The sequence below is a fragment of the Drosophila pseudoobscura genome, chromosome 4, assembly GCF_009870125.1.
Source record: "Drosophila pseudoobscura strain MV-25-SWS-2005 chromosome 4, UCI_Dpse_MV25, whole genome shotgun sequence".
NCBI lineage: Eukaryota > Metazoa > Arthropoda > Insecta > Diptera > Drosophilidae > Drosophila > Drosophila pseudoobscura.
In genome coordinates, this window is record NC_046681.1 from 3,512,626 (window position 1) to 3,535,225 (window position 22,600).

General features: G+C 47.9%; 7 protein-coding genes across 8 annotated transcripts; 4 read left to right on the forward strand and 3 right to left on the reverse strand.

The window, feature by feature from the left end:
* Positions 1-1,453: 1,453 nt before the first annotated feature.
* Positions 1,454-5,349, reverse strand: LOC6902726 (nucleoside diphosphate-linked moiety X motif 19). Its single transcript, XM_002133204.3, has 6 exons — positions 5,217-5,349; positions 4,919-5,163; positions 4,594-4,851; positions 4,456-4,537; positions 4,191-4,398; positions 1,454-4,135 (listed from the first exon to the last, which is right to left on the reverse strand). Exons 1-6 carry the CDS (start codon positions 5,298-5,300, stop codon positions 3,933-3,935), a joined length of 1,080 nt encoding a protein of 359 aa, XP_002133240.2. The 5' UTR covers positions 5,301-5,349; the 3' UTR covers positions 1,454-3,932.
* Positions 5,350-5,578: 229 nt separating this feature from the next.
* LOC4816536 (uncharacterized) lies at positions 5,579-7,319 on the forward strand. Its single transcript, XM_001356223.4, has 2 exons — positions 5,579-6,679; positions 6,750-7,319. The coding sequence occupies exons 1-2, from the start codon at positions 5,611-5,613 to the stop codon at positions 7,193-7,195; spliced, it is 1,515 nt and encodes a 504-aa protein (XP_001356259.3). The 5' UTR covers positions 5,579-5,610; the 3' UTR covers positions 7,196-7,319.
* Positions 7,320-8,996: 1,677 nt separating this feature from the next.
* LOC4816451 (uncharacterized) lies at positions 8,997-10,169 on the forward strand. 2 transcript variants are annotated; one of them, XM_033381135.1, is made up of 2 exons: positions 8,997-9,914; positions 9,967-10,157. In XM_033381135.1, exon 1 carries the CDS (start codon positions 9,054-9,056, stop codon positions 9,912-9,914), a length of 861 nt encoding a protein of 286 aa, XP_033237026.1. In that variant the 5' UTR covers positions 8,997-9,053; the 3' UTR covers positions 9,967-10,157. The 2 variants fall into 2 exon arrangements, with proteins under 2 accessions (XP_033237026.1, XP_001356258.3); XM_001356222.4 differs by having other exon boundaries at positions 8,999-9,910; positions 9,967-10,169.
* On the reverse strand, positions 10,079-11,458 carry LOC4816450 (nucleoside diphosphate-linked moiety X motif 19). Its single transcript, XM_001356221.4, has 4 exons — positions 11,333-11,458; positions 11,060-11,274; positions 10,653-10,995; positions 10,079-10,583 (listed from the first exon to the last, which is right to left on the reverse strand). The coding sequence occupies exons 1-4, from the start codon at positions 11,426-11,428 to the stop codon at positions 10,179-10,181; spliced, it is 1,059 nt and encodes a 352-aa protein (XP_001356257.2). The 5' UTR covers positions 11,429-11,458; the 3' UTR covers positions 10,079-10,178.
* Positions 11,459-11,505: 47 nt separating this feature from the next.
* On the forward strand, positions 11,506-12,741 carry LOC6902725 (nucleoside diphosphate-linked moiety X motif 19). The gene is made up of 2 exons (XM_002133203.3): positions 11,506-11,639; positions 11,695-12,741. The coding sequence occupies exons 1-2, from the start codon at positions 11,547-11,549 to the stop codon at positions 12,688-12,690; spliced, it is 1,089 nt and encodes a 362-aa protein (XP_002133239.2). The 5' UTR covers positions 11,506-11,546; the 3' UTR covers positions 12,691-12,741.
* Positions 12,685-13,969, reverse strand: Ctu2 (Cytosolic thiouridylase subunit 2). Its single transcript, XM_001356220.4, has one exon. The coding sequence runs from the start codon at positions 13,946-13,948 to the stop codon at positions 12,731-12,733; it is 1,218 nt and encodes a 405-aa protein (XP_001356256.3). The 5' UTR covers positions 13,949-13,969; the 3' UTR covers positions 12,685-12,730.
* Positions 13,970-14,655: 686 nt separating this feature from the next.
* Positions 14,656-18,965, forward strand: swm (Zinc finger protein swm). Its single transcript, XM_033381133.1, has 5 exons — positions 14,656-14,797; positions 14,869-15,367; positions 15,434-17,749; positions 17,825-17,953; positions 18,021-18,965. The coding sequence occupies exons 1-5, from the start codon at positions 14,739-14,741 to the stop codon at positions 18,246-18,248; spliced, it is 3,231 nt and encodes a 1,076-aa protein (XP_033237024.1). The 5' UTR covers positions 14,656-14,738; the 3' UTR covers positions 18,249-18,965.
* The last annotated feature ends 3,635 nt before the right edge of the window (positions 18,966-22,600 follow it).

Here is a 22,600-nt window from a genome sequence, read left to right on the forward strand (position 1 = left end):
TTTTTCATATGGATACGGCTACAACTGCCGTATTGCTCTGGCACGGACTGTACTCGCAGAAGTTAAATCAAGTGTTAAAGAGTTTTTTAAGAAACGTCTTCTTCTAGACCGTCTCGTGTCGCAAGTTCTTTTGCGACTTTCTACCCCTTTTATGGGCCTTTTCCGTTCAGTTCCGTTCCGTTCTGCCGCTGCTTAGCCTAATATCCAAATAAACATACTTTATCCGTTATTGCCGTCGAATTTATGGTTTTTTAAATGACGGCCCACCTCCTCGGAGAACTCCCCGAATGGAAATATGAAATGCGACGGCTTTGATAAGGGTATCTGGTTTTCTTTGAGAGAGTCAGCTCAGGCGGGTTGGGTTGTGTTGAGTCTATTGGTGGACCGTTCGACAGCTGGCCGAAAATGTTTGGGAGGGGAACGTCGAGGAGGCGAATCTAAATCTTTTCCAGAATAAAGCACGGTCCACCCCTTCGAATGGCAGCACATTCGCCAGCGCATCCGCGATAATCCCAATGCATATTCTCAATCGCAATTAAAACTAGTGACAAGGTCACACTTTTTGCAAAGATAACAGAAAAATGCTAAAAGTGACGACGACGATGGCGGCGCCGCTAACGAAATTGCAAATGCTGCACATGGGAAACACATGTACATACATGTACAATCAGGCCCAGACATGCACCGCCGCTTGTGTGTGTGCGTGTGTGTCTGCACTTTTCAATGGAATGCAATGGAGATCCGTGACAACATAATGCCCCTCCGCCCCAGCAGACAGAGATACACCTACCCCAACGCAGCCAGCCGGGCTTATGCGCAGGCCCGAGACTGGAAAATGAATTACGAAGCGACCCGGTAGGGCGGGGTAGGGAGGGACACCGACACCACTCAGCATCTGTAATGGGGGCTGCTGCTGCTGCTGCTGTTACTTCTGCTTAGGTGTGAATTCTGTTGAGAGAAAGAGAGAGCGAAATTACATAGAAATTAAGCAGAGGAGTGGAGCCGCAGCACCAACAACAGGAACAAACTTGTTGGAGCAAGCGCATATTTCATATTTTGCCAGAGCCGTTACGCCCCCAGTGCGTTTGTGTTTGTGTGCGTGTGCGTTTGAGTGTGAAAAGCTTCAGCCATACATATCTGGACAAGTGCGTGTGCGTGTGTGTTCAGGTAGCTTTCAATTATGTTTTGTGGAATGTTAAACATGCATATGTGTGTACATACATACATACATACTCATTATTATGTACTCAACTGTTTGTTGTTTGAACCATACCACCTGCAGGCATATATAGGAGTACATACTTATGTATACGAACACGTACCACGTACATTTAGTGAAAGCTCCATCCAAGTTTGATGTCCGTCCAACAGAGAAGGCTTTCGACTGATCAACGAGTGAAGGATCATCAGAATTGACAGATACAAGACCTACAACTATTCAGACTACAACAAATAAAATTTTCACCAAATATGTATGCTCATATTCGATGTGCATTTAATATAAGAAGGAAAATTCAAATTGAGGAGCATTATTTGATGTTGTTTCTCGTCCAATCAAATGAGCATTTGCATAGTGCTTTCGTTCAACATGAAAGAGCGATTTTCATTGTATTTCAAATAGAAAATATAAGTTCGATTGCGTTTCTTTAGTATTTGTATAAAAATCAAATTATTTTAAGAGTATAATCCACAGCTTCCCTCCTTACCTCACATGGAGATAGAAGGTCGGGGGAAACGGAACAAAAATAAGAAAGATACGAAAGCTAGACACCCTTGAAGATACATATGTATATCGGCCCTACTACCCACCAGGAAAGAGCTGGTTTGGTTTTCAGTTATTTTTAAAAGTCCTCAAACGGAACGGATCTAGTGTAATCAACCTCAATTCAAGATCTTTTGGTGCTCCATACCTGTTTCTCAGCTACGAAATAAAGACATCATTAGAAAATCATGTAACACATTAGTCCAACTGTCGTCACCACACCCACAGGGGGCAGAGGCAGGCAAAATTGCCATTATGTTGAACACGCAAGTCAATTGATGCAATTTGTCCGACCAGTTGGAGTACAAGGCTCCCCCAGCTTAAGTTTCTGCCCTGAACGGCAATTTCCCCAGTGACAATCTGACATCCCGTAACAGGTTCACGGTCTGACGAGTAGTGGGTGGTTCCCCATCTCCCTGTGGGTTCGGGTTCGGGCTCTGGTTCGGGGGTGTAGATGGAGATGGCTTTCTCTCATCAACAGTTAGCAGCTTCTCCTGCTGCTGCTGGCTGATTTAAGGGTTGCCAGCCCGGTGCCCGACCCTTAAATGAATTGCGGCGATTTATTGCGGTAATACTCATTTAGTTGCCCGCCAAACGCTCTCGCCCCCCGGTTCTGTCCTTGCCTCGAGCGGGCGAACCGAACGAAGTCGAGTTGAGTGCAAACAATGCACGCCATAAAAATAAATCTCTCGCTGTGGTAGTGTGTGGAGTGTGGAGTGTTTGGTTATACCCGTGGGAAGTCCCGGCGAGAAGTTGTCAATTACTTGCGAATCGATCTGGATGGGATTTGGTATTCATGTCACTTGCAGGTGCAGGACATCTCGGACCTTGTCCGGGTCTGTCTAGAGGAGTAATCACTATAATTGGGCACTGGGCTTGACAAAGACTGAGAAAAAAGTACGTGATATGCATTTGTACGCTTTTGGCCAATTAATAAGCCAATTCCAACAGTACGTACCCACACCTTATCGGCGACCACGTAAATCAGCTTTATATCATGAAAATGAGCTCAAAATTCAATTACATGGTGTCTTGTCTTCTCTCTCGGTATACCATCCACCATACACCACCGAGTACCACCTACTCGTGCATAAATCAAGAAGTTTTTCAACCTGTCGGCCTGGGATTCTCATTTGCCCAAGCACCCAACATCTTAGCAGCTTCTAAGCCGCTTTGCCTGCCGCCGCTCATAACTCACACAGGCATTTTGTCACATTATGCATTTAAATTTAATTTGTAATTTATGAGCAGCTTTGCAGACCTCTCGGCCTGCGTTGCCAACTAATTAGGATTTCAGTGTTTCAGGTACTCTCCCAGCATCTCCCAGCATAGCTGAACAGCCTCCCTCCCAGTTCCCCGCCACTTAATAGCATAATTAATCGATATTAAATGAACATCAGAACAATAAACGCCGGAAGAAACCCACAAAAGGTTAAATTAAACGAAGTAATTGTTACAGAGGCAAGCTTCCCCTGTCCCACTCTTACCCACCCCCTGTGTGCCAGTCATTCAGTCCCCCCCGTCGAGGGTTGGCTTGCCCTGCTCTGGCCTGGTCCTTTACAATGCATAATAAACAGTCGAGCAGGCACGAAGCAAACAGAAGTGGGGAGCAGTGCGCTCAGTTTTTGATTTTTAAACGGCATGCCTGAGAGCCTGGGGCTCAGAACAAGGCTGTAAAGCGCACAAAGTCACACGGCAGGTGGCGGAACGACACAGATTGGGGGGAGGCAAGCACAAAGTGATTTAAATGCATTCCTAATGGGATGAAATCATGTGCTCTGTCTGGCCATCCACTTGCCCTTCCAGTCCCGCTTCGATTTGCGGTTGCCAGGGGGCCATGAATATGCATAGAGTTGCGCTTTTGATGTGCGCATCCATCCCCCTCTGAGACAACACGGCTTCAATCTTACGCTAACTTATGGCAGAGTTGAACCTAAACTAGAGTTTTTTAATTAAAGTGTCGCCTATAAAATTATAATTAATGCCGTCCAGAGCAGGGACTGGATATTTAGTTGCCCAGCCAAATCCGCTTAGAATAATTTCATAACGATTTGAGGCCCCGCCGTTTAAAAGGTCACATTAAGTATCTTATCAGAGCTAAGCAGATGGGGTGAGGTTACTGGGGGTCACCTCGACGGGCAGCCCAGCAGGATTTATCTGTGGAATGTGGCTAAAGCTTTTGACGCTCGTTAGAGACACTCTGCGGTCTCAAGTGCCCATTTGGTGGGGGAATGTTAATTTCCAGATTTTGAACCAAGGCCCCAAAAGTGTACCGATGCAAGTTCTTTGAGCGCGCCCTAAACTCATCAACGGTGCCGGCAAAACTGATGATCTCATCGACATGTTGCGGCTCTGGCAAGTAGTAGTCATCGCCTGAAGCAGAGAATCTGGTTAGGTCTTATCAAGGCATAATATTCATTAAACCAACCAGGCAAGACATACACCATAGAGCCCTCGCAAGCATAGAGCAAAGGCATGAACATGGTGGTACCCATCCTGCTGCGATTTGTGGCAAAGCCCAGAAGAGATTTGTACGTCCCGACTCCAGCAAGTCGCGCCAGCTCGTAGAATTGAGGGGGCATAAACCAGAGATTCCCCCCTTTGTTCAGTCGCAGAAACTCCAACGGAGTAAGCCACTAAGTGAAAATGTGAACAAAATTGGTAAAACGGGTAATATTAAAGCCAAAGCTCACCAGAGTCTCCTTGACCTCAGAAGACTCCCCAAGCAGGCTGGGCTGTGTGTCCACAAAAGCTGCGAAGAAGACAGTCTCATAGCTGTGAAGTTAGTTTTTTAGTTTCAGTATAAAAACTGCAAGCATTCTATCACCAACCCTTTGCGGACGATGGAAGGACTGGCCCAGGCCGACCATTCGTGTAGGGCCCACAAATCCGGAACCACCTGTAGCTGCCGACATAGGTTAAGAAATTCGCTGGGTTTGTTGTGCACTCGTCGCTGCCAAGCCTTCCGATCTGTGAGCTCCTTTGGCAAGGCAATATTACCAAAGTTTAATTCATTTTTACTGCGACCCAGGAGAATTCCAACCTCTTCAAAGCACTCCCTCAAAGCGGTCAGGCGTAGTGTAATCTCACTAGACGAAAAGAGTACAAAGATCAGTTCAGTAATCTTTGTGATACATGTGCCACCTTTGGACCCACCGCGACCAAATATTCGAGCGCTTGAAGAACCGGTCATAGCAGCCCGTGCCCTGGGGCGCCAGTATAGCTGGCCTGTCATCCCGGATCAGCACCAGGCGCCTCAGGGCCTCCTGTGGCACACCGAACTCCTCGAAATACTGCAGCCAGGAAACGCCTTCATCCGCCTCGCTGTCCAGCAGGCCCCCAGGGAAGACAGTTTGATTCGTTACGATTGCTGTGGGATCGCTGCGCTTGAGCATCAATAGCTGGAAGATCAGAAGGGTTTAATTCCCATTATACACTTGTGCCTTATACTTGCATTGTAATCTTGGTGCTTGTTGGCCTCTTTGGAGACTAGGATGAGACTGGCCGAGGTTCGCCACTTGCTAGTTGCAGTAGACATTTTAAAACATTAACAAAATATTTTGTTCCTCCATCAGCTGATTGCCTATCGATATCGATATCCTGGTCTGAGCAACAAAAAACACGTTATCTTTACCAGCACTAGAGAGTTTCGAATTCGTGCAAAATTCAAAATTTTGCAGCCTGATAAAACCGTTCACTAAAAATATTTTTAAAGTGGAGGAAACAAGAACAAAACAAAGCAAAATTGATAGCCGCGTGCACACGTGTTGCGAAACATATTTAAGCGCTGAAAGCGAAGCACCGAAGACACTTCCAGTTGGAATTGTAGTTTGAAAACAACTTGGGCAATGAATATTCTGCTGTCGCTCTTGTTTCTCGGCTGTATCTGCAGCTGCCTTGGGGATGATGAACACATCACGGAGCTGCTGACGAAGAACACCGAGGAGCTGAGCGAAACCAATGCTCTGTTGACCAGCATCGACACCGTCGGTAAAAGAATCGAAGCGAATTTGAAAGAGCAGCGCGAAGCTCTCCAAGTCATCGGTCTGGTCGAGCAGCTACTAGCCAAGCAGAATAATTTCCTGGAGGCCCAAGCCGAGGCATTATTGGAAACCTTCGCCAATACCTCCCGGCAGGGGCATGAGTATGCCAAGAAAACGGCAAGGGAGCTCCACGATCTGGCTCTGCTCCAGGAGGGAACCAAGCACTTGATCCTCCACCTGGAGGCCAAGCTTGACGCCTATCAGAAGCACTTAATCCAAAGTGCCCGCGGCATCGACCGCAGCATCGACGGCCTCACGAAGCTGGTTACGCGAACTGTCTTGCCCCAACTCAATGGACTGCAGTGCTCATTCGACAGTCTAGAAACTTCGCAAATTAACATTGAAGTGGAGCTGAAGAGCTTGTCCGGTGTGAAGGAGTTGAGCGAGGACTCCAACCACAAACTGGGCATTCTGGATCACCAACTCAAGCATCTCAATCGCACCCAGGAGAATCGTCTCGAGGGTCTCACGAGTGCAGTGAGGCATCTCAGGCCGTTAAACACGAGGCAAATCGAAGGTGCTCTTCGCGAGCTGATCATTTCCCAGAAACGCATCGAGCTGGATTTGGAGGAATGCGGCAAGCACTCCCACAACCCACATCATATTCCTCCACCTAAATCCGATTCCCAAAGCTATGCACCCACACCCCCTCAGCACTCGCATCACGCTCCTCAGCCTGAATCCCACTCCCAAAGCTATGTAGCCCCAGCCCCACACCACCCGCATCATGGCTCACAGCAGGAATCCCATCTCCACAGCTATGGAATCGCAGCTCCACAGCCGCACCATCCCAACCAACAGTCGTACCAACAGACGAGGTCCAAGCCCGTGGATCTTGTTCAGATGTGGAGCATTAAGGATCCAGAGAATCCTGGTAAGTGGGGCATCCATCATGAACTCTCTCTCTGAGATTTCTGAGATCATTATATCACATCGATTTCCAGGCGAACATTCCGAGAACCATCGCGTGAGCGCCTATGCCGAGTCTCCGGAGCCCAGGGCAGAGCACGCCTCGTCGTCAAACCCAAGACATTATGAGAAGTCGGAGTCTCACCAGAACACTGGAGCCGCGTCTTCCCACTCGGTGTCCTGGCAACACCCTCTACCCTGGGAGGAGGTCTCTCCCTACCATTCCGCTCCTAATCCTAGTCAGCCCTGGAAACCAGCGTCTCCCCACCAACCTCTTCCCAGGCCCCAGCCCAAGCAGAAACCATGCGAGAAGGGACATTCAGCTGGATATGCATCGTCACCAGCTTCCCCACAATCCTATAAGCCTCAGAAGGGCTCTAAATCTGGCTCTGGCTCTGGCTCTGTCCATAAACATATAGCCCAGCCGGGCGACTCGTTCAGGATCTGGTATGGGGATGATTCCATAAAAGATGCTTACTAAAGAAAATTGGAGCTTGAAAAACGGATTTCTTCGAATAGGAAATTAGACCAATGGATACTGGTTACTTACTAGTACACATTCGATATATACCATTCATCTTTAAATAAAAAAAACATTAACGCAACCCGATAGAGTGTGAAACTAAAGACCATACAATACCAAGATGTTGCATGAGGGAGCTGGTTTATGGCGGGGTATCCGTTACGCCCCGTAGACAGAGGGCGCGCACGGGGATTCAATTCTTTTTTCACCTATGCTTCGTCTTTTCAGCTCTTCTAGGTCCCAAAATCGTACAACAAATAAAAAGGTAATCCGGTAATTTTTAGCAAGAAATACATAGTCTTTGGCGACGCACAAAGTCGATCCCTAGAAAAAGCGAATGGTTCAAAACGGAATGCCCAATAATGCAATAACAAATTGTACGTCTTGGACATGACGAGGCACATTTTGACCGAGACTGGGACCGACTGCGGCTCCCCAGAACTGTGTATTTATTGTAGGATTCTGCGACGACTCAGCTACCTAAAGGCATCGACGAACAGACGAAGCCGAGTAAGCAGCGGAGCCGCGGTGAAGGGATAGCCTTAAAGAAAATTTAAATGGAAATTGTTCCTGTTGCAATGTCTTGTTTTTGTATAGTTTATGATAGTACATATACCCATGATCACGATCACGATACTACCACGGCCCTCTATCCGTTTGACGGTTTCCATTAGAATTGGTCTACTTACAGACTCTAACATCTGCCTGAAACTTTGTACAGACCCTTCTTTCAAATCCAGGCAGTTAGTATGTATAAGTCGGAAACCCAAAGATTAACCGATCAGGAGCTCAACAAGGTGGCCAAGTCCGTCGGCAGACATCTGGAGGAGATCGATGAACCTAACCTAACCTTCTTTTAAATCCAGGCAGTAAGTATGTATAAGTCTGAAACCCAAAGATCAACCTATATCATATAAATTCCATAGGAGCAATCGGCCGAAAGCAGGTGATTACCATAATTTATTTGTTTCTGAATATAAACCAACCAAAATCTGGTAAAAGCTGTTTAATTGGACCCAGGAATTATCGGATGTACTAAAAAGGAGAATCAAAATCTGATGATTATATAGCTGAAATAGCAAATGCTCGAGTTACTAGGATATACATAACATATATTTAAGTCTTCGCTAACTTCCTCCCTGGTGAAATATTTGTTCAAGAACATTTCGAAAATGTCGTTTCACGTGAACTTACGATAAACTCATAATTCGTAAAATTTAATACATGTATTTTCCGGTCGCCATTATCTCAAATATGGTTTGGTTTTCTAAATGAGCAGGCCTATTTTTGAATGGAATTCAGGCTACAAACCCAAAGCTAAGATGAAATAGTCACGTTTAGACTCTGGTATCGCCCATGACACACTAAAAAGCCAGAAAATCTCGACGAACGTGCCTATCACCACTCTTTTCTAAGCTCTCGAAAAGTCGTTGAACCAAACAAATCAGTGTAGTACACATGGATGATAGAGCATGGGTAAACAAGTGATGTTACATGTTGGTATCCGATTGTGGTCAAAATTCCAGCTGGTTATTATCTATCCAGACAAAATAGGAATCAAGTGCGATCTACTATACGTACGTACATAACTTGTTCCTGTCATTGGGAGGAAGATTAGCCATGAGCAGCTACGAGCTCGCAGCTGCGTCCACTAGCTTAATTTGAGAGTCTTGGGAGATAAAAGAAAACCGAAGCTAAGACACGTTTCAAATTGGATTGACGTTGTTGCCCAGTTAGTCTGGCTACTTAAGGTGCAGCCTACGCCGAGTGAGGGCAGTCAGCCGTGGAGATCCATCACAGACACTCGACGCACACAATGAGGGCCCAATCGGTATTGCTATTGATCTGCATCAGTGGTGTTTGGACCGTTGCCGTGGAGCAAGAGGAGAAGTCGGGCGACAGGAAGATCGTACGCATATTGACGGAGATCAGCGCGCAGCTGGAGACGCTGGACATCAAGGCGACTGACGTAATCAAACATCAGAAAGGATTCGAGCATAAACTCAAGGATCAACGCGATCAGATAGAGGGCATTGTCAGACTAGAGGCTGGGCTGCTCAAACTGGAACAGGACACGGTCAACAGTTTCCAGTTGACGGCCACAGGGGTGAGGAACCTGACGGCCATCATTAACTCTTCCCATAGCCAGAACGAAAAGGCCATCCGGAATCTGGGCAAGGTAGAGATCGACATCAAAAGAGCCCTAGGCCAGGTCGATGCTGTTCAAAACAAACACGAGCAAGAGCTCAACAAGGTGGCCAAGTCCGTCGACAGACATCTGGAGGAGATCGAGCAGCTCCTCAAGCAGTCCGTTATCAGGGAGATCGTCTCACTGGACAGGAAGGCCAAGGGTCTGCAGCATCAGCAGAGGAACATCGAGGCCAAAGTGGTCTACTTGGATGAGCTGAATGCTCTGACCAGCCGGGCGAACCAGAAAGTGGATCAACTGCAGCAGGGACTGCGCTCTCTAAACTACACGCAAGCGGAGAGCCTGGATGGCATTGAGAAGGTGATACTCGCGGTGCAGGGAGGCAGCTCGCAGATTGACCACAAGCTGGGAGCCCTGCTCAGGAATCAGAAGAACATTGAGAGCACTCTCGACGTCTGCAAGCGAGGCCATTATGCACACACAGGCAATAAGAAGCCCCAGGACAGATGGTCCTCCGCCCACCAGTAAGTCCTTTGATCAGCAAGATTCTTTGAAACTTATAAAGCTGTTCTCTCTTCAGATCGCAGCCACGACAAAAGCCGACGGAGTACGAGACCAGCTATGCCACAGAGGAAGAGGCCGAATACCTCTACAAGCTCTGGTACGGCAAGGAGAATGAATAAACGAACATCTGCAGCATCTTATGCCAACTCTCTTGCTTAAACTGAAAATCCGAGCAGCTAACTCAAATTAAACATAAATAAATACACATTTGATCCTGTTCGTCCTGTTCTACATCTTAGTTGGGTCCAAAGGGTTGATCTGTCCATCAGTCGGAGCAAAGTTAATGATTAGTTTCGCTTGGTGCTGGTCCCTGTGCTCCGAACGATTCAACTTAGTTCTGACTTGTGAACGAAAGTCCTCTACAGAGAGGCCAGTGTCTATTTTATCGCTACAGGCATCTGGATTAACCGGATAGGCATCGTCGCCGGGAAGCAGATGCACAATGCCGTCGTTGCATTTGTACATGACAGGATGGGTGAGAACGATGCCCTTGGGGGCACGTTGAATGGCAAATTGACGCAGCTCTTCCAGGGAGCCAAAGTTAAGGCAGCGAGAAAGTTCGTAGAACTGAGGAGGCGGCAGCCAGAGCTCTTTTCTTAGAGAAGCCAGAAGATAATCCAAGGGAGAACGCCACTGTTTAGAGCGAAAAAAAAGGTGTTTAGTGGGTGTTCAGCGACTACTCATTGGATTTGATCGACTTACCGCACAGTCCTTGACCTCATTGGGCTCAATGTGCAGGCTGGGCGCCTGTTCGAGAGTGGTCAGGAAGAAGGCCGTCACAAAACGCTTCTTAAACGTCGAAGGCGTGCGCCAGACAGACCAATCGTGGAGTGACCAAATATCTGGCACCACTTCCAGCTGCTTGCAGAGTTCCAGGAACTGGCTGGCATCATTGTGGACCAAATGCTGCCAGTGGGCGCGATCGAATTGCTCATAGAACTGCCCATAGCCGCTGGTCGAGGTCAAGGTCTTGGCATCCCGACACAATAAGATGCCCAATTCCTCAAAGGTTTCCCGTAAGGCAGTCAGACGCAGCGACAAGCCGCTGCGTAAAAGATCAGAGGCCTTGACAAAGAAGTTCCGCACTTGCGACAATCTAGCAATCTCACGTGTCTATCGCATCGGTATCTTCCCGCGAATTGAATATCTCGGGACGCGGAGCCTTCACGTGGCAGACGTCGCGCAGCATGGCTGAACTAATGTTGTGACGCTGAAAGTGCGATAGCCAGGCAGGGGAGCTGTCCGTGGCCTCGCACACTCCCCCTGGAAAGACGGACGAGTTCGGCATGAAGCTGGACTTTGAGGTCCGCGTGAGCAGCAGCGCCTTAAATAATAGGTTCGATATTTATAAGACTATACCTAATCCAATTAGATTGTCTTACATTGTAGTCGAAGGATTGCCTTGTTGCTCCTTTATCCCTGGCCAACAATATCAAGCTAGAGGACGGGCGTATTTTGGCCAGCACCTGCTTCGACATATCGCTTAGGTAACAACCGATATCGATTGCATGTACTCGATAGGTCGATTGGTAATCTCACGAAGTGGATCAAAGGTTTTTTTGACTGTAATAACTGATTTCTGATATATGATTTACAATGGTTGCTACCCACGACACTGGAACGTACAGACCCTCGGCCAGCCTCATATTGGCTGCTAGGGAGGATTCCTCTGCAAAGTTTGACTACAGCGTAAGGCTGGTACGAAAGGGGAATGGTATTTAAATTTAATTTCTTTTGCCTATAGTTACTTTTAATAAAACGCAGCGAGCGCACTTCTTATGCTTTGAATCACTGCGTCTTTCCTGGTGGCGTGTTCGATGCCGGGGCGGACGAGTCTCCAGAGTGGATAACATATTTTCAGTCTTTTGGCGTGACCGACGAGGATTTGAAGCGACTGAGCAGCGACCAGGTGTCCGCCAGGTCAAAGTTCCTGTCCTCCGGCCAGAACTTTTCCAGAGATATCTCATTGCGGCTGACCGCTCTAAGGGAGACTTTCGAGGAAGTCGGCCTCCTGCTTTGCTCCAACGAAGAGGGCATTAGGAGTTGGAATTGCACGACAGGCGACCCGCGGACTTTGCTCCTCCAGCCAGAAGATCGCTCCCATTGGCAACAGCGAGTGCACAACGATGCCACTCAGTTCCTGGCATTATGCCGGCATCTCCGCGTTCTTCCCAATCTCTGGTCCCTCCAAGAATGGTCCATTTGGAGGACACCAGCCACTGCGAGTCGCAAGTACGACACTGTTTATTACATTACCGCTCTGCAAGCGCAGTCGAAGCAGGTGAGCCTTTTGCTAGAGCCGCAAGAGGTGGCCTCGGCGCACTGGCTGGCTCCGGAAGACGCCTGGACCCATTCCCAAGATGGCACTATATGGCTACCGTTCATGCTGCTCTACGATACGGCGCGTCTGATGAACCTGCATCGTTTGGAGAACCTCTTAAAGTTCTCTCGGGAGCGCAGTGCTTTGGGGACCACATTGGTGCAGCCTGTGTACTACCGCTGCGATGGATGCATGTTTGGAGTGCTTCCAGGCGACGAACTCTACGTAAACCAGCCGGAGAACTGCACCCAAGCCATTATCCTGTCCGGCTCTGTTGCCGAACTGAACCGCCGTGCCAGGCAGTACAATCGATACATCATCTACGACTTTCACAAGGTTGTGCTGGCCTCAAACGTTCCTCCCTTTGATGGACATCTCCAGCTGCAGGCGAACGTCAACACCCAGCTAGCGAAATTGTAATAGAAATGGCCCCATTTATGGGAGAAAATATATTTTTTTGCTACGACAGAGTATCATATCCCAGCTCTAGCTGTATGCAGCGGCAGGCGTGACACAGTCCATCTTTAAACTCAAGTCGCTGCTTGGCCAGACTCTCTGAAGCGTCGCCATCCTTGGACAGGCCCACTCCAGCCTCTGAAACGGCCCTCGAGTACTCAATGGCCAAGAGTGTGTCGGAGAGCTTCGCGTCCAGCGGGGATTGGCATTGAGCACAAGAAGCCTGCTCCATGTGTGCATTTGCAGCAATTTTATCGCCGGTCCGAAACACCGTGGACACTGTGGCAGGGTAGTTCTGTTGCAGGTTGCCCACAAAGGCGGCGGTCAGGTTCTGAAGACTGGCAGTCTGGCCACGCTCCTGTCCATAGCTGCTGCCGCTCTCCCGCAGCGGCTTCAGTTGGCAGGCATGCACATAGAATCGCACTTCCTGTTCGTTGAGATCCCTTAAGGGACGCAGTAACTTGACCCCGGCTGCCAGCCTGTCGTCCAAGAGGGCCACATCCAAAGCGGCGCTTCCTCCGCGCCCCAATGCAATGGACGTCAGCAGCTGTGTGGCCAGGTCGCCACTGACGCTCGGTTCAAAGACGTGACTGCAGCTTAGCTTCTGGGCCACAGAGGCCAGCAGGTTCTTGCGTTGCTGCTGGTGGTAATCCTGTCGAGCTGTCAGGCTGCGGAGTTTCTCAAGCTTCGTGTTAAGACCGTTGGGCTCCTTTAGAGACGTAGAGTATTGCCCGAGACGCTGCAGAGAGCAGGCCGATGCTCCAAGCTCAACCACATAGAATTCAAGTGGTTCGTATCGAGTGCCGAGTGCTTGAAGAGCCTGCAGATTCATCGATTCACCGCCATGCACGGACTGGGCGTCTATGTAGACCACTCGAGCATTGCAATGCAGTCGCCTGAATGTGTTTTGTGTCTGCGCGAAGTGGAGCATGTCCAGGAGCACCAGAGACTCGGCAGAGCCATCCACCGCGAGAAGGACTTCAGCGTTGCGCGGCAGGACCTTGGCAGCCCCCAATGACGCTCGAAACTTGTGTCGAGCGTGGTTCAAGAAGCAGTCACGGCACTCGGCCACGCGAAAGTTCAGTTTGTACAGCTCACTGGAGACCACTCCGCACTTGTTGCAATCTCCTGGACTTATCACTATCCCGGTGGGCAAGGACTCCGCTACCATGGCATGGGTAGCGCCCTCGTCGCCAAAATCATCCTCTCCAATGCTGCACATGCCAATCCAAATCAATTAAAATATATTTCACAGATAAACGAAATTCCCAGTGCTGGATAGTTAGACGATAGTCATCGATGACGACAAAGATATATCGATATATCGATTACACAGCCCACTCGTCAAGCAACCTTGCAACAAGGCAGCAGGAAAAAGTGCAGTGAAAAACACAAATATAGCCATTAAAACTGTAATTTGTTGTAGAAAAATTATTGATAAGTTAAATTTAAGGCCCAAGGTATGTCCAGTTTGTGTTTGTGAGCAGAAATGTCCGCAGAAAGTGCAATAAATTTGGGCGCAAAAAACTGGGTGCTGTCGTACGAACATATATACATGCATATGTAAATTCGCGTGCGTGTGTGTGTGCGTGAGAGTGTCAGTGTGCGTGTAGTTGTATGTCTGCTATTCGTAGGCAGCAAAAAGTATCGGGTAGCACAATCGAGAAACTTTCTTATTGACGATAGCAGAAGAAGCAGAGCAGATAATGAAAATCAGAAAAAACTATCAGATATTCGAATAAAATATAAAATCAAGGAATCTCGTATTTACAGCGCGGAAAATCACAATCAGCAAATACAATCGTAAGCAGCATCGTACGCATCGCGGTCCCTGGCACTGTAACGTAGACAGGACCCCAGCGTCAGAGGTCATATTAAAAATATATAGTTGGGCGCGTGTGCATGTGTGTGCCCAAGCACAATTAACCAACCGATCGACCGACCAAGCAACCCCCCACCCAGCTTCAGAAGAAGGCCGACCAACGCAGCCATAACGACGACCCGTCATCGAAATGATATTAGAAAATTCGGATAAGCTCAAGGACTGGCTGAGCGTAGTGCTGGAGCCACTGTAAGTACATCCTTACTCTGACTGCTGCGTTGAGTTTTCACAATTTTACTATTTACTTTTGTAACAAATAGCTGCGATGCGGACTCGTCTGCTTTGGCGCGCTATGTCATCGCGCTGCTCAAAAAAGACAAATCGGATAAGGATCTCAAACGCATCATGATCGAGCAGCTGGATGTCTTTCTGTCCGAGGAGACGACGCGCTTCGTGGAGCGCCTGTTCGATGCCATTGCCACCGAGGAATACTTGACGCTGCCCGCTCCCCTGCCTGTGGCAAGTGGAGCTGTTGAGCTCGACGTCGATCTGGACTTGGCGCTGGCCATGGATGGGTCCACCGACATTGAGGCTATGTTGGCCGCTCCCTCACCGCCTCCGGCGCCATCAAACGACATTGTGATAAAGCTCGAAAGCAATCAGCCGCAGCTCGACCAGCAGCAGCCCCAGCCGAGCACCGATTCCCAGGAAGCAGATGCCCTGGCCACCGCCACCGCCTACGTCAGTCAGAAAGCCAGTATTGCCTCCATCCCCACAACAGATGCCAATTCGACAACACACCCCAAGCCAGCCTTCGATGTGAGTAGAAAGATCATCCCGCAAGACCATGCCAGTGTTCTTATTGTTTTGCCTGTCGTATTGCAGCAAAAAACCAAAGACTCGCAGAACCCACAACAACAGCAGTCTGCGACGCATTACCATCATGTGCGCAGTGCCAGTCCTCCAGGGCGGAGCAGCGGGGGAAACGGTGCCTTGGGGCTGGGAGGATTGGCGGGCAGCAGCGCTGGATATGCCGACAAGGAGAACCAGCCACGGGAAGGTCGCCGGCGGCGAGCGTCCCTTCGTTCGCGCTCACGGTCCCGCTCACGCTCCAACGAGCGTGCCTTCCGGCGCTCCAGATCTAGGGATCGTCGTGTGAATGAGCGCGAGAAAAGCCAGCGCCAGTTCCGCAACAAATCCCCGCCGGGCGCGGCTGACAACCGTCACCATGGGCGTCGCAATTTCGATCGTCGCCGTATCGGCGGCAACACGGATGAGCGCCAGCGATTCGGCAACAACAAGAGCCGACGCTCGCACAGTCGCTCCGTGTCGCCCGAGCGCAATGCGCGGCGCAACCAGAGCTCCCCTGAGCGGGGACAAGCCCTGCCAGCCAACCAGCTGACGGTCGCGGTTCCAGTCCCCATGCCAGTGGAGCATCCGGCGGCACACCCGCGCCAGCGTTGTCGGGACTTTGACGAGAAGGGGTACTGCGTGCGCGGCGAGACCTGTCCCTGGGATCACGGCATCAATCCGGTTGTCTTTGAGGGTATCAACAACTCCGCCCTGATGATGTCCATGCGGGAGTACAATCCAGACGCGCCGGAAATCTGGGCACGCGGCGGGGTGCCCCCTCCGACTGCTGGCCAGGGCCCAGCGGGACCGGGAGGACCTAACCAACCCGGCCAGACCAGCATCAATCCTTTCTCCGGAAATGTGCGTCCGAACCCCCTGATGGGCGGCTCTGGACCCAATCCCATGGGCGTGCCCAATCCTGCGGACTATGCGCGCAACCCTGCCGCTCCCCCGCAGCCAGCCATGATGCCATTCTCCTTCAATCCCACGGCCGTGACCACACCGCTACAGCGGCAGCTCATTCCCATACCTGTGGTGGATGGAGCCCCCTCTGGTGGAGTGGCCGAAATCGGCAAGCGGCGCTTCGAGCTGGAGGACACCGTGGCCATAGCCGATGTGCCCACAAAGCGCAAGGTCCCGATCAACAGTCGCCTGGGTCCGCGGATCAATCCGAACATGCAGCAGCACAACAGCTCGCTTGAGTTGCGGAAAGTGCCGCGAGGACTCAACACCATAGCTCATTTGAACAATCACTTTGCCAAGTTCGGGAAGATCGTCAACATCCAGGTGTCGTACGAGGGTGACCCAGAGGCTGCCATCGTGACCTTCTCGACGCACGCCGAGGCGAATGTGGCCTACAGGAGTACGGAGGCTGTGCTCAACAACCGGTTCATCAAGGTCTTCTGGCACAACGAGAGCACGGGAGCGGAGGGCGGACAGATGAATCCCATGGGCGGCGGTGCCATGGGTGCCGGTGGCGGCGGCGGGAGGAAGAACGCCAGTCAGTACCATTTACATAATGTCCCCGCTGTGCCCACTCCCAATGCGGACAGTGCGAAGGTCAGCAATGCCACGCCTCTGGCAGAGGCGGGGGCGGGCAACAATGCCACGCCGACGGCAGAGCAGGCCAGCACTGCAGCGCCCGCCTCGATGCGACTCAAGCTAAACACCAGCGCGGGAGCAGGCGGCGTCGGCGGAGCTGGGGCAGCAGCAGGAGGGGCGGTAGCAGCTCGTCCGCTAAATCCGTCGGCCAATGCGGCCAGCATTCGAAAGAAGCAAGAGGAACAGCAGAAGGCCGTGCACCAGTTAGCCAATGGGCTTCGCAAGCGCAAGCAGGAGCTGCTCCAGAGCTACGTGAAACAAATGAAGACCGCACTGGAGCTGGTCGAGCGGCTGGATAACCAGGATCCCCAGCGGGCGAACACACTGGAGACAATTAAAGTCTTGCAGGAGACCATCGACAAGCTGCGCAAGGATGTCCATGCCGATCAGGACCAGCTGCAGGCCCAGATCCAGCAGCAACAACAGCCGCCCGTCAAGAAGACCAAAGAGCAACAGAAGAAGGAGCTGCTCGACATGGAGCTGGAGCTCTTCGCACAGCAGCAGGAGGGCAACGATACAACGGCCATACAGAAGCGTCTCGAGGAGCTCCAGCGCACACTGGGAGGGAGCCAGGCCCCAAACAACACGAAGGCCCCCCACTTTGCAGCCACACCGGGGGCAGCAGGTGGTGGCCGCAAGCGGGCCAACTTCCCGGAGGGCTCCACGCGTGTTGACAGAAGAACAAAGGCTATTGTTGTCACGGGCTTTGCGGCCGAGGAGGCAGACTTTGTCCTGGGGCACTTCAAGGTAGGTCTTTTCGAGAGCGGCAAGTGTAGAGTCTAAGAGGAGTCTTAATTACTCTTACAATCTCTTATAATACAGAACTTTGGTGAGATTTGCAAGCATGATGTAGATCGTGAGATTCCACAGCTAATACTCTCCTATGCGACCCGCATCAATGCGGAACAAGCCGTGCACCGTGGAAAAATGTACCAAGACAAGCTTCTCCAGGTGTGTAAAATGTTCAAATTGCATTTATATATAGATATATATTATCTAGTAATATCTGAAATCGTAGATTACTTGGGCGCCCGTGGTGACGCCCACGCCTGCACTGATGGCTGCACCCGCCGAGAAGTCTGCAGCGCCAGCTCCAGTGGCCGTTGCACCTCTGGAGAACCCAAAGCAATTGATTCAGTCCGTCAGCGAGAGCGAGAGTCTGCTGGGCAGCGACACGTTGCCGGAGCTGCGTCTCGAGGACGAAGAGGAGGACGAGGAGTCCGAGGATCGTTCCTGGCGTCGTTGATGCACCGCCCTGCGCTGCTAAGTGCTTTGGCGGCAAGCTCCAAGTGGCTCATAAGTGTTACGCACCCTTAACATGTATTTGTTGTTATTCTATATCTAAAACTAATGATTCAGTGTGTGGAGAAGCAAGCAGAGCTGTGCAGGCGGCAGCCAGAGAGATGGAAGGTATGAGGATGGGGATGGGCCACTCCACCTGCACTAGCAAACTTTGAATATAATTAAACGCTCTAAATTTTACTAATATTTTACTGAATATAAGTTATAAATCGCATACAAATACCGAATGAGTTTTGCGAATCCCACGTCTAGAAATTGTCAATGTTTGGCCGTCAGCCACTCCAACAGGCAACAGCAGGCAAATAGAATGACAAATCATGGAATGGTGGAGCAATTCGACTCGGATCACATCGGATCATCTAATACTTTGTATTTACATATTTTTCACTCTATCCTTTTCTTATATAAACGTATATATGTACGTATGCCTATATATGTACACACCTAATTGTTAAGATTTTATGTTGAGTTAAAGCTAAAGATAAAATACTAAAACAACACAAAAAAATTGCAAAACAAAAACCCCTCAAAAACAAGCGCAATGAAAAGTCAAAGGCAAAAACAAAACAAAGAAAAAAAAACACGCAGCCACGTGAATACAAAACCGGCAAGTTATATAGAGAGATATAATAAATAAAGTAAATAGTTTCGTATTTCCGGATCGTAAAGACTCCTCATTTTAATTGGGCCCAACAACATGGGATCGGTAAAATCGGTACAAAATCTACTCGTTTGGGGCTTGAAATTGCATATACAGTGGCGCCGAAAAAAATAGCACCAGTAGGGACGACCGTCTTTATTCCTTCAAAACAAGACCACTGTCCAACATTTGCTGGACTTTACTGCAATATAATGAAGCTGTATATGTCTCCTCTCTGAGAGAAGTGTGCTTACTCTCTCAATTCTAACGGTTATAACTTTAGGCAATTTTGCGAAAGAGGAGCGAAATGGAGCACCAACAAAAATAGCACCAGTAACAGTTTTATGTAAAAGCTTCTACTTTTCTGAGCTTATTGATATTTTAAGTTCTTGATTGAATTAAAAATCGGTGGCTTTAGGTGATTGTGACAAGAAAGTTACAAAATTTAAGTAGTTATGGGTCTTGGAAAGCACTAAAGTGAAGAAAAAAGCCAAAGGATCAAAACTTTCATTTCAGAAGGCAGGACCTATGCTAAGGTGGGGCAAATTGTTGGTTGTTCAAAAGAAATGATTAGCAGTGCTTAGAAATATGTTTCCAACAAGAAACACGTGGAAGAAAGGCCGCGATATTCCCATTTCTGGTAAAACTACTGGTTCGTGAGAGCAGGGAGGACCCATTTAAGTCGGCCACAGAGCTAAAGCAAGGATCTTAAAAAATCGTCAAGTACCAGGAAAGTTAGATCTTGTTTACAAGAACGTAAAATGGGTACTCGTAGTATGAGGAAAATTTCACTTTTCACGGAAAGGCATGGGGCAAAAAAAGTTTGGTGTGCAAAATAGCACTAAAGTTGGGCCAAAGAAAATGGAGAAACATCCTATGGTCCGACTAAAGCTAAAATTTATTTTTTGGTGTAAAAGGGTCTTGTTCTTATGTGAAACGACTACCGAATGCAGAATACAACCCCCTGACTCACATGTAAATTCATTAGACATAGAAAAGCAAGAAAAATCTGATGGGCATGATTTTCGTACTAGGCAGGTGACCCAATACATGGCACAACCCCATTATGGATCAACATGTCTATGTCAATATCAAAGAAACAGTGATTCTGCTTTATGCAGAATACGAAATAGAGTTGTTTTGTAACTTCCAGCAGGAAAATGACCCAAAACCATCTAGAAAGAGAGCTCGAAAGTGGTTCGAGCACAATTCTCTTAGTGCAATGGATTGGCCTGTTCAGTCTCCAGACTTGAACCCCATTGCTAATATTTTGGGGCAAGTTAAAAAATATGTTGCTAGTGCGGAACCAAAGAGCAATAAAGATCTTTGGGGTGTCCTGCATGGTTCGTGGATCAATATCCCAAGGAAAAGATGCGAAAATTAGGTGAGCTTAAATGCCAATATGTTGAGCTGCTGTTGATGATGCCAAAGGTTTTACAACAAAACGCCAACCTTTAAATACAGCTAAAGTAACATATTTTACAAAAAAATTTGGAAAGTTTCCTTGTATTTTATAGTTTTTTGATTTCTTTGTAAAGTGGTGCTATTTTTGTTGGTGCCCAAATTTCTGATAAAATTCTTCTCTTTTCAAATATTTTCATTTGGAGTTTGCAAATCATACCAGTGCTCTGGGATACGATAAATTATACCATAAAGTTTACATATTAGTCTTAACAACGTTCATTAGAACCATTGCTTAAGCAAAATCCGTCAAAATAGACACATTAGTCCACTGGTGCTATTTTTTTCGGCGCAGCTGTATGTACATACATACATACATATGTATCTTTTTAAAAAGTCTTTACGGCAGCAAGTATATTTAGTTTTATTCGTAATTCTAGGCTTCAAGTATGTTGATATTTTGTGGAAGGCCCTGTATGTTTAGGCTTTTAATGGAGTCGAGCACTTTAGCGGGGTATTCTTTCCCAAATGTGAGGGAGAATACGTTCCAATTTTTCCTGAGCTATTTTACAGAATCTGCAAGTCCACCAGATTCAATTCATATTTGATGTAAGTGTACCTTGATTTTGTATTGATTAGCTCTCAATTTCTTGAATTAAATGACGATCGATTAAATCGCAACAGCTTTATGTCAGTATCATGTCAGCATCCAGCTTATATTAACATTTGTATGGTTTATACCTTATCCATCCATTTATGGGCTGGTCCATAATAGCATTTTCCCAAAGAGCTCATCTAAGGGGGTTATAATGTTGCAGGTCTGCGTTTAATTTCGACCGCTAAAATGTACATTGTGGACATGTTAAAAACGCGCAAACTACACCTGCGCTACATATTTATAAATGTTTACTTTGTTATTAAAATAATGGAAAATTGGGATTTATGCAACTAATATATCGAACTACCGTACCATAAAGTATATATGTATGTACATAGTTGTGTAATACTTGCGCACCAAATTTGAAATCATTTGTCCTTTCAAAGACAGAACCTGCAAGTCACTGTCCAACATTTTTTGCAATTTTCTAGATATTATTACAGCGTAACATCAAGTCGGTTTGCATGTCTCCTCTCTGAGGAAAGTGTGCTCACTCTTTCAATCCAAACGGTTCTTATCACTTTAAAGCGATTTTCCGAAAGAGGTGCGAAAGGGAACATCAATAAAAATAGCACTAACATCGCTGATATTTTAAGATTCATATACAACTACTGGTTCATTAAAGAAAGAAGGATCCAGTCAAGGCATGGGGCAAAGCAAATTCAGTATGCAAAACAGCTCTTCAGTTGCCCCAAAGAAAAATGAAGGAGTATCCTGTGGCCCGACAAAGGCCAACATATTTTTATGGAAAAGAAGGAATCGTTTCCGACCCCATAAAGTAAATATATATCTTGATCAGCACCAACGGCCGAGTCGATTGAGCCCTGTCTGTCTGTCCATCTGTCCGTCCCTATCGGCGCCTAGTGCTCAAAGAGTATAAGAGCTAAAGCAACGACATTTTATATCCGGACTTCTGTGATATGTCACTGTTACAAGAATATTTCAAAACTTTGTCCCGCGCACTGCCGCTTCCACAAAGGGCGAAAATCTGTGGCATCCACAATTTCGACGATACGAGAAAACTAAAAACGCAGAATCGTAGAAGATGACTATATATTCTAGAGTGCAAAATCTGAACCAGATCGTATAGTTATTATAGCCAGAATCAAGAAAACAATTTCATTCTTTCTCGCTCTGTCTCTCTCTAACACACAGGTTTCATGGTCGGTTTTGCCAATAGCAAAATATGAGTTCAAGGATCTCAGAACCTATAAGAGCTAGAGCAACCAAATTTGGTATACACACTCTTGTGATATCGGAACTTGACCGTTTTGTGTCAAAATTTCGCCGCACCCCCTTCCGCCCCCGCAAAGGACGAAAATCTGGGGCAACCACAAATCTTAAAAACTATTAAGGCTAGATTAACCAAATTTGGTATCCGCACTCCTGTTAGATCTCACTATAAAACGTATATTTCAAAATTTCGCCATACCCTCTTCCGCTCCCACAAAGGACAAAAATCTGTTGCATCCACAGATTCATGCATATTGCAGATTCGAGAAAACTAAAAGCGCAGAATCATAGATAACGACCATATCTATCAGATTGTTGAATCTGGATCAGATCAGATAATTTTTATAGCCAAAGGAACAAATCA

What these genes read in the sequence shown, in the direction of transcription:
- LOC6902726 (XM_002133204.3), bottom strand. Translation starts at nt 5,300, where the DNA reads ATGTCTACTGCAACTAGCAAGTGGCGAACCTCGGCCAGTCTCATCCTA. An exon ending in CGCTCGAATATTTGGTCGCG is followed by an intron (nt 4,852 to 4,918) that starts GTGGGTCCAAAG and finishes CTTTTCGTCTAG; the next exon opens with TGAGATTACACTACGCCTGA. An exon ending in CCTTCCATCGTCCGCAAAGG is followed by an intron (nt 4,538 to 4,593) that starts GTTGGTGATAGA and finishes CTAACTTCACAG; the next exon opens with CTATGAGACTGTCTTCTTCG.
- LOC4816536 (XM_001356223.4), top strand. Translation starts at nt 5,611, where the DNA reads ATGAATATTCTGCTGTCGCTCTTGTTTCTCGGCTGTATCTGCAGCTGC. An exon ending in TAAGGATCCAGAGAATCCTG is followed by an intron (nt 6,680 to 6,749) that starts GTAAGTGGGGCA and finishes ATCGATTTCCAG; the next exon opens with GCGAACATTCCGAGAACCAT.
- LOC4816451 (XM_001356222.4), top strand. Translation starts at nt 9,054, where the DNA reads ATGAGGGCCCAATCGGTATTGCTATTGATCTGCATCAGTGGTGTTTGG. An exon ending in AGATGGTCCTCCGCCCACCA is followed by an intron (nt 9,911 to 9,966) that starts GTAAGTCCTTTG and finishes TTCTCTCTTCAG; the next exon opens with ATCGCAGCCACGACAAAAGC.
- LOC4816450 (XM_001356221.4), bottom strand. Translation starts at nt 11,428, where the DNA reads ATGTCGAAGCAGGTGCTGGCCAAAATACGCCCGTCCTCTAGCTTGATA. An exon ending in GGCAATCCTTCGACTACAAT is followed by an intron (nt 11,275 to 11,332) that starts GTAAGACAATCT and finishes CTATTATTTAAG; the next exon opens with GCGCTGCTGCTCACGCGGAC. An exon ending in GATACCGATGCGATAGACAC is followed by an intron (nt 10,996 to 11,059) that starts GTGAGATTGCTA and finishes TCTTTTACGCAG; the next exon opens with CGGCTTGTCGCTGCGTCTGA.
- LOC6902725 (XM_002133203.3), top strand. Translation starts at nt 11,547, where the DNA reads ATGGTTGCTACCCACGACACTGGAACGTACAGACCCTCGGCCAGCCTC. An exon ending in CTGCAAAGTTTGACTACAGC is followed by an intron (nt 11,640 to 11,694) that starts GTAAGGCTGGTA and finishes TTTTGCCTATAG; the next exon opens with TTACTTTTAATAAAACGCAG.
- Ctu2 (XM_001356220.4), bottom strand. Translation starts at nt 13,948, where the DNA reads ATGTGCAGCATTGGAGAGGATGATTTTGGCGACGAGGGCGCTACCCAT.
- swm (XM_033381133.1), top strand. Translation starts at nt 14,739, where the DNA reads ATGATATTAGAAAATTCGGATAAGCTCAAGGACTGGCTGAGCGTAGTG. An exon ending in AGCGTAGTGCTGGAGCCACT is followed by an intron (nt 14,798 to 14,868) that starts GTAAGTACATCC and finishes TGTAACAAATAG; the next exon opens with CTGCGATGCGGACTCGTCTG. An exon ending in ACCAAGACAAGCTTCTCCAG is followed by an intron (nt 17,954 to 18,020) that starts GTGTGTAAAATG and finishes CTGAAATCGTAG; the next exon opens with ATTACTTGGGCGCCCGTGGT.